We start from the raw sequence: 16985 nt of genomic DNA on the forward strand, positions 1-16985 counted from the left end.
CAACTCCTGCCATCTATTTCCCTTAGAAGTGTGAGTGCAGATGGTACCAAGCCTTCCTGCAATAGGAATTATTCCCCTGACAAATCCTGAATATCCAGCCTGGTCCCTCTGCCACATGGTCACAAACCCAGGGCATTGGGGCAGGGATGGCTCCTCGAGAGCCCCCACACACAGGCCTGGCTGCTCCTGGCACACTCAGCCAGCACAACTGGAGCTCAGGCAGGGACCTGGGTGAAGGTTTTCCCAGAGCAGGAACAAGGGTGGGTGAGTCCCAGCAGGACAGTCTGCAGGGAATGGCCCAGCTTTGGCTCCAAGCAGCCTCTCCTGACTTGTCCCTGTCCTTTCTCCATGAACAGGTGCCCATGTGCAGCCACAGCAAATGTCCAACAGCAGCTCCATCAGCCACTTCCTCCTGCTGGCACTGGCAGACACGTGTCAGCTGCAGCTCCTGCACTTCTGCCTCTTCCTGGGCATCTCCCTGGCTGCCCTCCTGGGCAACGGCCTCATCATCAGCGCCGTAGCCTGCGGCCACCACCTGCACACACCCATGTTCTTCTTCCTGCTCAACCTGGCCCTCAGCGACCTGGGCTCCATCTGCACCACTGTCCCCAAAGCCATGCACAATTCCCTCTGGGACACCAGGGACATCTCCTACATAGGATGTGCTGCTCAGCTCTTTTTCTTTCTCTTCTTCATCTCAGCAGAGTATTTCCTCCTGACCATCATGTGCTACGACCGCTACGTGTCCATCTGCAAACCCCTGCACTACGGGACCCTCCTGGGCAGCAGAGCTTGTGCCCACATGGCAGCAGCTGCCTGGGCCAGTGCCTTTCTCTATTCACTGCTGCACACAGCCAATACATTTTCCCTGCCCCTGTGCCATGGCAATGCCCTGGGCCAGTTCTTCTGTGAAATCCCACAGATCCTCAAGCTCTCCTGCTCCAAATCCTATCTCAGGGAACTCGGGCTCATTGCTGTTAGTGCCTGTTTGGTATTCGGATGTTTTGTGTTCATTGTTTTCTCCTATGTGCAGATCTTCAGGGCTGTGCTGAGGATCCCCTCTGAGCAGGGACGGCACAAAGCCTTTTCCACCTGCCTCCCTCACCTGGCCGTGGTCTCTCTGTTTCTCAGTACTGCTATATTTTACTATCTGAAGCCTCCCTCCATGTCCTCCCCATCCCTGGATCTGGCCCTGTCAGTTCTGTACTCGGTGGTGCCTCCAGCCCTGAACCCCCTCATCTACAGCCTGAGGAACCAGGAGCTCAAGGCTGCATTGTGGAGACTGATGACTGGGTGCTTTCAGGGACATTGAACTGCTGGCCAATTTCTGCAAATCACTTGTAATAAAAGTTGTCTTTTGTACTTCTTGTTGGTTTAATTATGGGGATTTTTTTCCTTTGTTGTTCTTTTATCATGTTTTCCACAATAAATGTCATTTTTGGTGCCATTTCTCATTTTGTTTGTGTCCACATTCCCTGTGGCCACAGACTGTGTCAATGAGGGGCTGCACTCTTGGTGGCTTTCAAGGAACTAAAGGATCTCCCAGGAGAGTTTCCTGCAGAGATGCCCTTTTGTTGCCTTCTCTGGAGCTGCAGCAGCAATGTCTGTGTGCAGAGCTGGGGGCAGATCAGGGCTGGCACAGCAGCTCTGCTCCTGCTGGCCACACCATTCCTGATCCAGGCCAGGAGCCATTGGCCTTCTTGGCCACCTGGGCACACTGCTGGCTCATGTCCAGCCTGCTGTCCATCAGTCCCTGCAGGTCCCTTTCTGCCTGGCTGCTGTCCAGCCCCTCTGTCCCCAGCCTGTAGCGCTGCAGGGGTTGTTGTGGCCAAAGTGCAGGACCCGGCACTTGGACTTGTGAAATCTCACCTTGTTGGGTTTGGGACCTCTGCAGAGCCCTCCTACCCTCCAGCAGATCAACACTCAAATCCAGCTTGGTGTCATCTACAAAGATGTCCTTGGTTCCATGGGGCCCCAAAATGTGACAATGGACTCCTTGGTTCCATGGGGCTTCACCGTGTCACAATGTTCTCATTGGTGCCGCAGTTTCACAGTGGCCCCTTGGTTCCATGGGGCCCCAGGGTGTCACAAAGGCCCCATGGTCACATGAGGTCCCACACTGTCACAATGCTCTCTGTGGTTCCACAAGTCCCCTCAGTGTCACAATGGACTCCTTGTTTCCACGAGGCCACACAGTGTCACAACGGCCTTCCAGATTCCTTGAGGCCCCGGAATGTCACAGTGGCCCCTTGGTTACACAAGGTCCTGCAGTGTCACAATGTCCCCTTGGTTCCATGAGTGCCTTAGCGCTCTCTCTTGTCCCCCCTTTGGTCCCAGCTAGCTCTGGGGGGGGGGGGGGGGGGAGCGCTGGCAACTTCTGTGTTTTCCGGCGAACCCTCGCGGGTATCTGCCGGTGCTGCGTGGGTTTGGGAGCGAGGCGAGTCCCGAGGCGAATAAAAGGAGAGAGACTTTTTCCCCCGCGGGCGATATCTCGGTTTATTACGGCTTGGTTGGGGAAGAAAAAACCGACAAGCTGCTGCGTGCTAAGTTCGAGTTTGTCCGTGCCGCCTGGCCGATTCGGGGGCGGGGCGGCGCGCTCCGAGGCTGGCCGCGATCCAAGAGAGGCTGCGTGTGGAGCCGCGGCGCTGCGGCCGGCACGTGCGGGAGCCGCGGCGACCGCGGCAGCGGCGACAGCAGCGGTTCGGCTGCGGCAGCGATCGCAGGGCAGTCCGAGGCGGCCGCGATCGCCTGGGGCAGCGGCGGCGGTTGCGGCAGGGGCCGGACGAGAGAGAGAGCCGCGGTGGCACGCAGGGATCCGGCGGGAGAAGAGGCGGCGGGCCGGGCAGCAGCAGCGAACAGGGGCCAGGCAGGAGAAAAAGCACCGGGGCGTCCCCAACCCGTTCTATAAGTACTGGAGAGGGGAAACCCGGGGCGGCCAATGAGATAACGCCACGGGGGGACTGGGACAGTGGGGGTGCAGGGGTCCAATGGGAGATGGACAGATGGAAGGGTGCCAGGTCGTCTCTCGACCCCGCCGCGTGGCTGACAGATGGTCTGAGAGACGTAAACAGAATGACTCGGCACTTCCTCGGGAAGGCAGACCGCGGGGGGAAATGGGAGAACCCGGGAGGTCGTTACAGATCGCGAGGGGATACATGGAATGACCTTACACATAATAGAACATATAATAACACAATTCCACAACTCCCTCTTCTGTTTTTCAAAAGAAAAGAACGGAAAATAACCTAAATGGGAGGTTTTACAGTCCTTTTCCCCATCGTTGAACCCAATGTCTGCTCGGTTCTTCTCTGGCTGTCTGAGTTGAGCAGATGTCAGCTCGGATGGGGCGGTGAAGACTGCGTGGTCGATGTGCACGGTGGAATTGATGACCTTTAAACCTTTAAACATTACTAAAACTCATAATAAGAACAATGAATGTTAACAGCAACATAAGTCAGCATTCTGGGGAGGGGAGGTTTAAATCAAAAGGGAAAGGTGAGTCCAGGGAACTGCATGGTGAAAGGGAAGACTCTGAAAGAGAAGGTGCTGAATCAAAAAGGAAGGGGGGAGACTTTCTCCGTCTGCGGAGGGCTGCATGCTTCACCTGAGGATCCTTTTTCTTATCAGTCTGGTGTTTGGGGACATATGGCCGGACAAATTTGGACGGGACCCATCTCAGTCCTGAGGGCGTGGACACGCAAGCGTATCCCCGTCCCCAGGTAACTAACTCATGGGGCCCTTCCAGCTGCCAAGTCTCTGGATTCTTGATGATAACTGGTGGTTTTTCCCTAACCTTGCTCAGCTCGTGGTTGTTAAAGTGCCTGGTGACTGGTGGGTTGAGGTTTTCAAAAGAACAATTTAGAAATTCAGTGTAAAGAGGGCACGCGCGAGCCGAACTTGGGGGGACTCCACCTTCATAGTTGTGTTTGTTGTTTCAGCATATGTTTGAGACTCTGATGAGTCCGTTCCACCACTGCTTGACCTGTCGGGGAATATGCGATGCCAGTTTTGTGCTCTATTCCCCATTGCTGCAGGAAGCTGGCAAATCCCTTGGATGTGTACCCGGGGGCATTATCTGTTTTTATCAATTTTGGGACGCCCAGCATAGCGAAGGCCTGTATCAGATGCTTTTCAATGTCTTTGGCCTTCTCCCCTGCGTGGGCAGAAGCAAAGACTGCCCCAGAGAAAGTGTCCACGGAGACATGGACGTACTTCATCCTCCCAAAGGAATGGATGTGAGTAACGTCCATCTGCCATACCTCGCAGGACTTCAGACCCCTAGGGTTTGCCCCTGAGCTCACCGATGGTAGGGGGAGCGACTTGCAGGACGGGCAGGTGGCCACAATGGCTCTTGCTTGGTCACGAGTGAGGTGGAATTGCCGGACCAGCCCGGGCGCATTCTGGTGGTAAAACTGGTGGCTGATCTTAGCCTGCTGGAACTTATCTGGGAGCGGAGCTACCTGAGCCGGGGCGGCAGCGAGAGAATCGGCACGCCGATTGCCCTCGGCCAAAAACCCTGGCAAGTTGGTATGTGACCTGATATGCATCACGTAAAAGGGTTGCTCTCGGTGGGAGACTAGCTGAATCAGTTTTGAGAGCAACTTGTGCAGGGCTTCGTTGGACACACCCTGCAGGACAGCATCCTGCGCTCTAGACACTACACCAGCCACATATGCCGAATCAGTTACCAAATTAAAAGGTTCAGAGAATCGCTCAAAGGCTCTGACAACAGCAGCCAACTCAGCTATTTGAGGGGAGCCTTCCACCTCCACAATGTCTGTCTCCCACTGCTGCGTCTGGGGGTCTTTCCAAGTTATCACAGACTTGTGAGAACTCCCGGACGCATCTGTAAAAACTGTCAAGGCTTTGAGTGGCTTTTTGCTCTGAATTTGTTTGATGGACAACGCGAATTGAATTTCTGATTCAAAAATTTTGTGGGCTGGTCTCAAAACTGAAATTTTGCCTGTGTAGCTGTCTAGAGAGAACTGCAGGGATTCATTTTCCTGTAACAGATGTTCTAGCATGGCCTTGGTGAATTGGCCTGATTCCAATTTGATGGGAACGTGAATGCATTCAAAGTCACATCCAGCTAACTCTCGGATCCGCGCTCTTGCTTTGCGGATCAGTTCCGCTACTAACTCCTGTGGCCTTGTCATTCTCTTGGACCGATGGTGACATAGGAAGACCCATTCTATGATGGAGAGTGGGTCCCTTCAGTCTTGGCCCTTGCCCTTCCCTGGGGTGTCTGTCCACTGAAATATCACACCATGGAGGTGCGGCAGCCTGCCCAATATGATGAATTTAAAAGGCAGGTCCGGATCATACCGGTGGGCCTGTCTGGCAGACATTGTCTCCTGGACGTTAATTAAAGCTGCTTGGGCCTCTGGGGTGAGTTCCCTGGGAGAACTCGGCTCCTCCCCGCCTTTCAATAAATCAAAAAGAGGGGCTAGGTCTCTGTTTGTAATGCCTAACCATGGCCTCACCCAGTTCAAAGAACCACACAGCTGCTGGACGTCTGCTAGGGTCCGAATTTTGTTTATGATGGCCAATTTTTGCGGAGTGATAGTCCGCTTGGTAATTTCCAAGCCCAGGTACTTCCAGGGTGGCATCTTTTGAATCTTATGTTCTCGCAGCTCGAACCCTGCAGCAACCAACGCATTGGTTGTCAGGTTAAGCGCGTGTGTAAGGAGATCATCATTGGGAGCACAAATCAGGATATCATCCATATAATGTTGGATGATCACGCCCTCGGTGGCTGTACGGACTGGGGTCAGCAATGAAGCTACGTACCGCTGGCAGATGGTGGGTGAGCATTTGAGGCCCTGTGGCAACACTCGCCAATGGTACCGCTCCATTGGGGCTTCTCGGTTAAGGGACGGAACCGAGAAGGCAAAACATGGTGCATCTTCTGGGTGGAGTGGGATATGAAAGAAGCAATTTTTGATGTCAATCACAGCCAATTCCCAATCTTTGGGTAACATTGTGGGGGATGTGTGGTAGGTAAGGGACAGGCGAGCAGAAGATTACGGGGTGTGATGGAAAGATAGACCCATCCCCCTCTCTCTCTCCCCCACGCTATCTTCTAACTCCAGAAGCCTCAGAAGAATGCAGCCACACCTGCCCTGGTAAAATTCCACTACCCGACAAACCCCTAAGACCCCCAACCCCCCTCTGACGTAGCAAAGACCCCTAAAAACTATTTAAACCCACGAGATAAGATAATAAACGCTTTTCAACCGTCTGCCATATTGGTGTATGCGTCTGTTGATTAGCCCGAGCAGTCCGGCCGAGACCAGGCTGCCGTGCTGTTCCCTGAACCAGGTCCCTGGTTGTCTTTTATAAAGGCAACATACTGGTGCCGAAACCCGGGACAAAAGAAGAAAAAAAAAAGAAAAATTTGCCCGGCGGACGGGATACACCTGGACAGAAGCAGCGGCCGGAACGGTCAGACCGTATCTTGGCGCAAGGGGAGACGTCCCCGGGACCCGCGAGCGTCATGGACAGCGTCGCATGGGTCGTAAGTATGAAGCAAAGGAGTATCGAGTTTAAGCTCAGGGACTTTTATCTTGCTATAGCAAGGCTGCCTGAGCTTGGAGCAACCGAATGCTCAGTGGATGCTATGCATCCGGAGATATGGGAACAGTGTACAGCCACGCTGGCCGGGGAGGCAAAATCCTCAAGCAGTGGCGAGAGCCCTAAGGCACGGGGCAAGGTAGAAAAGACCCCACGCAAGGCAATAGAAAAACAAGAGACGCAGAGTACAGCGCGTACGTGTTTATTAGTTAGACCCGAGCTCAGGACGGAGGCGAAAGCGCGGACCGTCCCTGAGGAGGGTCCACCCAGGAGCGGAGACCCGGAGGGGCTCAGCGCGGCACCCCCTCCCCCGGATCAGAGCGCAGCCCGGCCCCGCCGCGGAGCTGAGCCCAGCCCAGCCCGGCAGAGGCAGCGCAGCCCCCGGGAAGGCGCGTTCCGAGCGGCGCGGCCCCACTCCCGCCGGGGCGCGTTCCGAGCGGCGCGGCCCCGCTCCCGCTGGAACCCGGACCTGCCCGTGGCCCCGCGCCGCTTCCCCGCCGGCGCGCCGAGTGGAGCGGCGCCGGGCCCCCCCGCAGAAGCCCCCCGGGACACCCCCGCCGCGAAAAACCCCCGGGAAACCCCCGCCGCAAAAAAGCCCCAAGAAACCGCAGCTTCCCGAACCGTCCCGCCGCCGCCACCGATCAGAAGTCCGTTGCCGGAAGCGCAGCCGCGCGCGGAGCGCTTTTGGCGGGGGCTGGCGGGGGAAGCCCGAGACGCAGAGGCCGCGGCCCAGGAAAGCACGGCAGCGTGGCCATGCTGCCGCCTTGAAAATGGCGCCGAGGGCGGCAGAGAGGGGCGGGGCGCAGGCGGTCCCGGCGCGAAAACTCGGAAACCGCGCTATCGCAGAAATACGCGCGCGCGGGAGAAAGGGGCGGAGAGCGGCTCGGGGCAGAGAGCCAATCAGCGTCCGCGCTGGGCGCCGCCACCATATAAGGCAAAAACCACCCCCCGCGAGGGGCGCGGCGAGCCGGGGGGGCGGGAGCGGCGCCACCCCCGAGGGGAGGAGCGAGCTCGGGGCCGAACAAAACGGCGCGGAGCCCTGGAAGTGCCCTGGCATTTGACTTCCGCCGCGGAGCCTGGCAACGGCTCTGCCGGCTCGGAGGAGCCGGCGAAAGCCGGCCGGGACTCTAAAACGAAGAGAACAAAGCCATCGCGATTCAAAACAAAACCGAATAGAGTTCTAAGCCGCACCGAAAAGCGGTCACAATACCCCTTAGAGCTGCGGGAAGAAAGGGCGTCTCGCCAAGGAACACGGGTCCCAGCCCCGGACACACGGGGGGCCGGGGGGGGGGGAGCGCGCGGGCGAACTCAGCCCCCTCCCACCGCAAGCGGCGCCCGTGCCGCAGAGTCAGCAAGAGACGCCCCGATACGGGACCCCGGGGTAGCCCTAGCTATGAAAGTGGGGAGAAAGCCCCCGGGGATGTAGGGGACGTGCTGCCTCTGTGGTAGTCGGGACCCCCACGTGGTGAGACTATGAGAGCCACTGCTGCACCCCCACTGCTACCAACCAAACCTGACCCTCAAAACAAAACTAATGAGAAGCTGTGAGTTCTGTTTGCAGAACACGCTTGTGAACCATCCCAGTGACACACACACCCCTGCTCCAGAAAGAGATGACAGACCACCAAACTGCCAGATAACACCTGAGAATCCCACGGTGGTGAGATCCAAACATGCACAGTGTCTTTTTTCATGCAATTTTGCTGTTAGAGGCTTGTGGCCGGGGGGCAAGCTGGCCCAGGCCACTACCCTCATCAGCTATTTAGGTGGATCGTGCAGCATCTATCAAGTAACAAAGTGCTCAAAAAAGTCACCATAATAAATACCCCATCCTTCGTGTTCCACATAGCCAGCCTGTTTAGAAGCTACCTTACTAACCCTAAATAAAACCAAATCAAACCTGACTAACCCCTATTAGTTTTGCTATGATATTAAACCCCCTTTTCTACGAAAGCATTGCCTTAAATACCCCCTTCAGTTACTCCACAGCCAGTATCCCCCACCAGTGCAAGTGGGACACTCCCCACAGAAGACCAATAAATAAATAGTCCCATCCACATTTGAGATGTAAGTTTGCCAGAAACCCAGAGTGAATCCTTATATGTTCCTTGCCAAGTTTAATAACTCTATCAATTTCTGTGTTCAAGTTCTGATTGTTTCTAAGGTCCTGCATCACTCAGACGAAAAGACATACCACCTTCTTGAAAAACCTGACAGACTCCACAAAAAAGAAATTAACCATCGCAATGCTGCTTGGCCTGAGAGCAGCTGGCACAGCCACAGGTGTCTCAGCCATCACAACCCAACAGCACGGACTCTCTCAGCTGCAAATGACCATTGACGAGAATCTGCAGAGGATCGAGAAATCCATCTCCTACCTAGAGAAATCAGTCTCTTCGCTTTCAGAAGTAGTTTTGAAAAATCTACCCAGATCTACTAAACCACCCTTTCCTTAACAAGTTGCAAGTTTGTACCTCACTCCAGTGCCTATACCTACGACTACCTCATTTTGTATGTGATAAGGAGGGGGGAGATGTGGTAGGTAAGGGACAGGCGAGCGGAAGATTACGGGGTGTGACGGAAAGATAGACCCATCCCCCTCTCTCTCTCCCCCACGCTATCTTCTAACTCCAGAAGCCTCAGAAGAATGCAGCCACACCTGCCCTGGTAAAATTCCACTACCCGACAAACCCCTAAGACCCCCAACCCCCCTCTGACGTAGCAAAGACCCCTAAAAACTATTTAAACCCACGAGATAAGATAATAAACGCTTTTCAACCGTCTGCCATATTGGTGTATGCGTCTGTTGATTAGCCCGAGCAGTCCGGCCGAGACCAGGCTGCCGTGCTGTTCCCTGAACCAGGTCCCTGGTTGTCTTTTATAAAGGCAACAGGGATGGTATCCCTGGTTGGAGTGGACCCATATTTTCGATCACATTGTTGATAGCACGGAGGTCGTGGAGCAACCGCCATTAGTCTTTGCCTGTTTTTTTCAGGACAAAGACGGGGGAATTCCAAGGAGATGTTGTTTCTTGGATATGTCCCTTGGCAAGTTGCTCTGCCACGAGCTTTTGGAGCGCTTTTAATTTTTGTTTATTGAGCGACCACTGCTCTACCCAGATCGGAACATCAGAAAGCCAATTCAACTTTTGGGTAGGACGCTCCTCAGTGACTGCTGCCCGAAAAACCTGGGGGGTAGGAATGGTCAATGTGACCCCCCACTGGGCCATCAGGTCCCTTCCCAACAGGGTCTCTGTGTAATCCAGAACAAATGGACGCAGGTAAGCTGTCTGTCTGTTTGGCCCCTCAAATTTGATGATGTTTTTTGACTGTTTTGCCAATTGTGCCCCTCCAACACCTTGAATGTGTCCAGCCACGTCCTGTAACTCCCAATGCGATGGCCAATCCCGTGAGGAAATGACTGTGACGTCTGCCCCTGTGTCCAAGAGGCCGTTAAGCCACTTGTGCTCACCGCCATTCCACATGTAACACGCAATTTTGGGTCTATCCTTCCCAATTACCTGGGCCTGACACACCTCGTAGATCTTCTCTACGGTTTTCATCCATAGGTCTTCTGGGTAGATGGGGGCCCCAGATACAGGTATGGCTTGGGCGATGATTTGCCCTTTGGGAAGGTAGACTGGCGGGTGAGCACAGTGCAGCTACAGCACCAGATGTTTAGGGTTTGCAGGTGTCAAATTGGGTGCGATAGTGATGTCGAGTGGCGTGTATTTTGTGTCCCCAAGGACGATGTACTTACTGTGGAGTTTTCTCCAGGTCCCTGGGTCTTGTGTGTCTACTGTGACAAAGTGCCAATTGTCCCTGAGCAGTAGGGGTTCGGTTAGGGCCAACCTGTATGGAGAGAAGTTGGACTGGGTGTTAAGGATGGGCCTGGGATGGTCGGGGTCCCGACCAAGCCATGCCTGTGAGATGAAATTCCCAACTCCTCCCACGCAGGCTGGTTCACCAGCTCTTGTTCCCCTATTGTGCAATTCGGTAATGTCATGTTTGGTGTTAGAGTTATTGTCCTCAGTTGGGTATGCTAATGTGTTGTCCCTCCTGCTCCCTGATGTAATGTTTCCCACCAAATTTGTGTCCTCACGCAGGGAGGGACTGCGCTGGGAAATTAGTTTTTTGAATGTCCCCCTGGGTTGAAGGCACCTTGCCCTTGCTGTTGGTTTTTAAAACGTAAGAAGTCCTCTTTGAGGGGGCAATGGGATGCCCAGTGTCCTTTCTTATTGCACAGGTTGCAGGGCTTTCCTGGGTGGTAACCTTTGGGTGGTGGCCCAGTGAAGCGGCGTGCAGGAGCTGGGGCCGCGGATGGCGTGTGGGCTGCGGCGAAGGAGACTCTCCGTGATGGCGTTTGGGGCGTCCCCTGAGGGTGCTTTGATGGCAGGGTGACCCTTCGAGCGCACACGTCCAGCATGTCTTGGAGCGTTGGCTCTGGGTCGAGGGGCAGGCTCAGCATTGCCTGTCTGCAGGCCTCATTGGCGTTCTGCAGGGCGATTTGCTTCACCATGCCTTGCCTCAATCCCTCCTCTGGAACCTGTGCTTCAGCTGCCCTGTACAACCTGTCTATGAAACTAAAGAAAGATTCCTGTGTCTCCTGCTTGAGAGAAAAACAGTTAACAACAGGACAACTGGGTCTTAACTTAAAAAATGCTTTTTCTGCCGCATTGGCAGTTGCTGCAAATGCCCCTCTTGGAATCTTTTCCGCCTGTGTTGTTGCCACATCCCAATCCCCAATCCCGCACAGGTGATCAATGGTTAGCATTCCTCCATCGGTGTCAGAGGAGGTCTCGGCTTTTGCCCAAAGTTGGGGTAATGTATCCCGTACCTCCCGCCTCCATGCAGACTCCCATACCAAAAACTCAGCTTGAGTAAGCAAGCACAAAAACAGAGCGCGAATGTCAGCAGGAACGTACTTGTTGGAGGAAAGTGTGACTTTTAAAAGTCCCCGAAAGTATTCACTTTCCCGACCAAAGTCTTTTTGGGCTTTGCAAACATCTCTAATCACAGCCTGTGGGATAGGGGCCCACTGTGCCAAGGGTCTGCCCCTCTGCCGCGGGGTGTAGGTGACCGGTGCAGCAGAAAAGGCAAGCAGGGGTTGCGGAAGGTCGCGGCTTCCCCCCTCCCCCCCCACTTCCTCCCGCTTCCCTCCTCCCCTTGGGAACCAAGGCGTGGGAACCAGAGGGCGGGTCGCGGGAACGGAGGGCAGAGGCAGGACCAGGGCTAGGGGGTGTGGCTGGTATTACCTCACCCCTAGGGGTGGGGTCGAAGGGAAGACTGTTGAATGATTCATTAGGGGAGGTGCCAGAAGGGGGTGGAGGGGAGGAGTGGGTGGAGAAGTCTCGGGAGTGGGAGGGGTTGGCTGTAGGGTGAAAGGGGTCATTGGGAGACAAAGCACTGAGGGAGGGGGATGGGCATGCCATGCGGTCCCCTCCATCTTGTGCCCTGGGGCAGGGAAGGGGATTATTTTGGGAAAGGTCCGAGGAAGGTTGTGTAGAGGGTTCTGGGGTTTTAAAACTCACAGCTTTACTACTATGGGGCAGGACTGTACAAAGAGAGCAACTTTGGGGAGGGGAAGGGTGCAGGGCGATGCCAGCATTGTCCTGCGATGGAACCTGGGGGTTGACAGAGAGGCCAGAATCTGCCTGTGGCTGGTTTTGCCAGGATGCCTGTCTGAGAATCCCCGGGCTAGGGAGAGAGGGATAGGAGAGGGAGTTTGGGGGATTTGGGGGGCTTGGGGGGCAGCATTCGCCCTGGGGTGGCTCTGGCTTCCCTTCGCAGTTATTTTTGACAATATTTCTCAATTGGATTACCAGATGGATGAAAATTGAGAGGGACTGGTCGTCCGTTTAAACAATTTCTTTTTCAACTCGGTCCCAGAATTGAATTTGGTACAAATTTGCCTGCGAGATGTCCTGGAAGGACTGCAGAAGTCACTGGGCAAAACGCTTAACGTCTGACTTTTTACATCTCTTTCCTCCCCCAACTAAAATTCCTAGGATTTGAACATAAATTCTCTCGTGCGACACAGGCAATTTTGCACCCATTATGTCGATGTTAAAGTGTGTCGCGAACCTCGCGGCTGGTAAAATAACAAAAGAAAAAAAAATACCTCTATTGGAAAGCTAGGTAGCCTGCCCTTACACACTCCCTGCAGCGGGAGACAAAATGTGGGATCTTATCGCCCCCTTGTGGGAAAAAGAGAAACCCACCCCAAAAGGAGAAGGGCGTACCCAGCCCAGGGGACCCCGGTAACTCACCACGGGTCCAGCGACGTCCAAAGGCGAAATGAAAAGCCCAGCTGCGAAGTTTTCGCCGTGGGGGGACCGAACTTCAGCGGTGTAAGCCAAAGCTGCCGGTCCAAGCCCTCTGGAAGCCCTGGCTCCTTAAAATGGAACCGCAGCTTGCGAGGGTGTTGTAACATCCACGAGGTAAATCCACCAGCCTCTTGGGGCTCAGCGGTCCTCAGTCCATGGCCTGGAGCTCCCAAGCCCCACGTTGGGCGCCACAACTGCCGTAGTGCTCTCTTTTCTCCCCCTTTGTCCCAGCTAGCTCCGTGGGGGGAGGGGAGCGCGGGCAGTCTCCGTCTTTTCTGGTGAGCCCACACGGGCGTCGGCCGGGGCTATGTGGGTCGGAGAACAGAGGCGTGTCCCGCAGCGAATAAAGGGATAGAGACTTTTCTCTCGCAGGCAGAATTCCGGTTTATTGCAGTTTGGCTGGGAAAGCAAAAACCAAAAAGACTGCGGCGTGCCGCGCTGGAGTTTGTTTGTGCCGCCTTGCCAGTCAGGGGCGGGGCAGCGTGCTCCGGAGCTGGCCACGAGCCAGGGGAGGCGGCGCGCGGGGCTGCGGCGCGGCGGCCGACTCACACGGGTGTCGTGGCGGGAGCGGCGGCAGCAGTCGCGGAGCGGAGCAGCCGCAGCGGGGTCGTCCGGAGCAGTGGTGGCGGCGGCGGCGGCAGCAGCACGCAGGGACTGGCAGAGAGAAAAGCCGCGGCGGGGGAGCGGGGCGGCAGCAGCACGCAGTGGCCGGGCGAGAGAAAAGCCCGGGGCGTCCCCAGCCCGCAGGTTAAGTACCGAACAGGGGAAACCCGGGGCAGCCAATGGGGTAACGCCACGGGGAATCTGAGGGCAGTGGGGTGCAGGGGTACATCCAATGGGGGATGGACAGGTGGAGGGTCCCAGGGCGTCTGCCGACCCCGCCGCGTGACTGACAGATGGCCTGAGATGTAAACACAATGACTCTGCACTTTCCCGGGAAGGCAAACCGCGGGGACAGATGGGAAAACCCGGGGGGTTGCTACAGAGCGCGGGGGGGGGGGGGGGTACATGGAATGAAATTATACATAATAAAACATATAATAACACAATTCCACACCTGAGGGACACCTGAGGGACACCTGAGTGACACCTGGCACACCTGAGTGACACCTGGCACACCTGGCACACCTGGGCACAGGTACATCACACCTGAGTAACACCTGAGTGACACCTGAGTGACCCCTGGGCACAGGTAATGTTACACCTGGGGACGGATGTCACAAGTGGACACAGGTGATGTCACACCTGGGTGGGTGCAGGGAGACAGAGCCACCTGTGCAGGGACACAGTGATGTCACGTGTATGACATCATCAAACCTGGGGGATGAGACAACTGGGGAGGGGGGGAACATCACAACATCACAGCTGCTGAGGTGACACACACAGCAGGAGCCCCAAGGAACACCTGGATCCCCCCAAATTACACCTGGGAAACCCCCAAAACCACCTGGAAATGCCTCAGGGACACCTGGATCAACCCTGGGACATCTGAACTTCCCTCAAGAACACCTGGATCCCCCCAAAAACCACCTGGGCCTACCCAAAAACCACCTGGACCCACCCAGGATCTCCTGGACCCACTCAGGGACAGCTGGACCCGCCCCCAAAACTCACTGGGACCCCACTGTAACTCACCTGGATACCCCTCTAAATCCATCTGGGACCCCCAAAACGCACCAGGACTCCCCCAAAACCCACTTGGAGCCACCCAGGAACACCTGGGATCCCCCAAACTCATTCGGACCAGCCCAAAGCCCACCTGGAGCCCCCAAAATCACAGGTGTGGTCCTGCTCCCCCACTCCCCTGGGTTTGAATTTTTGGGTCGATTTGTGGCGATTTTTGGTTTCCATTGATAAAAATCTATCCGGGGGCGGGGCCAAGGCTCTTTTGGGGCGGGGTTTTAGGACGGGGCGGGGCCAGATCCCAGAGCTGAGAACTGGGAGGGGTGGGGCCTGAGGGGGCGGGGTGCTCGGTAGGCGTGTCCAGCAGCAAGGGGCGGGGCCAAAACACGGGGTGGGGTCTAAAAAGGGCGTGGTCAGTGTCTGGAGGTCCATCCTGCCCGCTCCTACCCCCCCAAACTCCCCCGGACCCTCCCTCACCGCCCCGCCCCCACCCATGGGACACACCCCGAAACCTCCCCAGCCCCTCCCCCCTCGGCCCCCCCGAGCTGTTTTCACCTGGCAACCCCCAAATCTTTGGGAATTCTCACCTGGGACCCCCTAAAGCTCATCTGCACCCCTCCAAAATCGCTTTAGGACCCCGCAAACCTCACCTGGAACCCTCCAAACCTCACCTGGAACCCCCCAAACCTCACCTGAGATCTCCAAACCTTTCCTGGGATCCCTAGACCTCACCTAGGCAGCTGGGAATCCCCAAATCACTGGGAATTCTCATCTGGGACCCCCCAAACCTCACCTGGGACCCCCCCAAAGCCTCACCTGGGACCCCCAAACCTCACATGGGACTCCCCAAGCCACACCTGGGACCCCCTAAAGCTCACCTAGGACCCCCCCCAAATCTCCTCAGAACCCCCCAAAAGTGGCCAAAGGTGGGGCAGGGCCGGGGCGATGATGTCACCTCTTCCTGTTTCCCCTCTATGGCCGCACCGTGTTCCCGCATGTCCCCAACTGTCCCCGACCGTGTCCCCTCCCCGGAGTGTCCCCAGCGGCCATGGAGCCCCGCGAGGTGCGATAATCCCGGCGGGGGGGCGGGAGGGGACAGGGGAACACAGGGGTGGCAGAGGGGTGGAGAGGACAGGGCGGGACAGTGGGAGACAAGAGGGTGACAAAAGGGACAGAGAGGACAGCAGAGCCCTCCAGGGAGGGGACAAACGGGACCACAGGAGGGCACAGGGGCCATTGTAGGAGGCCACAAGTGCCACCAGGCCCCTGACACTTCTCCTGTCCCCTCCCCAGCTGTCCTCCCACCAGCTGCTGGAGGCGATGGTGGCCGTGGTGGCAACACTGGACGAGCTGGTGGCCACACTGGGCGAGCTGGTGGCCACCGTGGCCAGGCCGCACAGGGACGTGCTGCTGGCCGTGTCCCCAGAGTTCCTGCAGGTGGCTGTGGGGACCTTGATCTTTCACCTCCAGGACGCCCTGCGCCACTACCGTGTCCCCTCCCTGGGCCACCGCCCTGTCCCCTCCCTGGGCTGGACCCTAGCCAACCTCGGGGACACCCCAGGGACCACCTGGGCCTGTGTGAGAGCCCTGGCCAGCGCCAGGCGTGTGCTGGACAGGCTCATGGACAGCTGGGCCCGGCTGGCCAAGGCGGCCACCGAGCTCCGCGACGCCTGCAGGGATGCGGCCACCGGGAGGGGACAGCGGCTGGAGCTGTACCTGGGGCTGCTGGGGGACTTGGTGGCCGCGTGTGATGAAGCCACTGCGTTCCCCCAGGAGCTGCAGCGCCGGCTCACGGATATCAAAGCTGCCCTGGAGGGGACAACGGAGGTGTCCTGATTTCCGTGCGGCCTTGGTGGTCACAGCGGCCGAGGCTGAGCAGCTGTGGGAGGCCAGTGCCCGCCTGGCCACGTGTCACCTGCTGGGGACACTTGGGGACATCAACACCCTCTTCTTCTGTCCCTCTCCTGGCCACGGTGGCTGTGCAGTCGCCGAGTGGTGCCAAAGAGCCATGGAGGACATCCCAAGGCTGCTGTGCACAGAGCAACATCACCACTGGGCCGTCATCAGGCGGGTGTCACCTCTGCAGAGACTCGGGACATTCTGAGGGCACTTTGGGAGCACTTGGGGACACTTTGGGAAGGTGTGTGGTGACGCTGGTGGGGGCGGGGGTGTGAACGAGCCTCCCCTCAGTGCCTTGCAGGAGACCCGGCTGTGATTTGGGGGCCGGGGGGGTCCCCAGGCAGCCCCCGCTGCTGAGCACTGACCCTGCCCCGGGGGGTGCCGGGACCCCCCAAAAACCGCACCCGCACCCCCTTCAGTGCCTCCGAACCCCCCTCGAGCACTGACTCCCCTCACCGGGCACTGGGACGAGTGGAGACCCCCTCTCGGTTTTCTGGGGGTTGAGATGACCCCAAGATTGTGAAAAGTCCTTTTCTCCCAGCCCACGCGGGCAGAGAAGGAGTCG

At 56.9% G+C, this 16985-nt stretch overlaps 2 protein-coding genes across 2 annotated transcripts in view; one reads left to right on the forward strand and one right to left on the reverse strand.

The window, feature by feature from the left end:
* Positions 1-16985, reverse strand: part of LOC140680874 (uncharacterized) — a 989054-nt gene that overhangs the window by 476043 nt on the left and 496026 nt on the right. The window lies entirely within an intron of this gene.
* On the forward strand, positions 309-1312 carry LOC140680982 (olfactory receptor 14I1-like). The gene has a single exon (XM_072919871.1). It carries the CDS (start codon positions 380-382, stop codon positions 1310-1312), a length of 933 nt encoding a protein of 310 aa, XP_072775972.1. The 5' UTR covers positions 309-379.

The sequence above is a fragment of the Taeniopygia guttata genome, chromosome 30 (genome assembly GCF_048771995.1).
Source record: "Taeniopygia guttata chromosome 30, bTaeGut7.mat, whole genome shotgun sequence".
Taxonomy (NCBI): Eukaryota; Metazoa; Chordata; class Aves; order Passeriformes; family Estrildidae; genus Taeniopygia; species Taeniopygia guttata.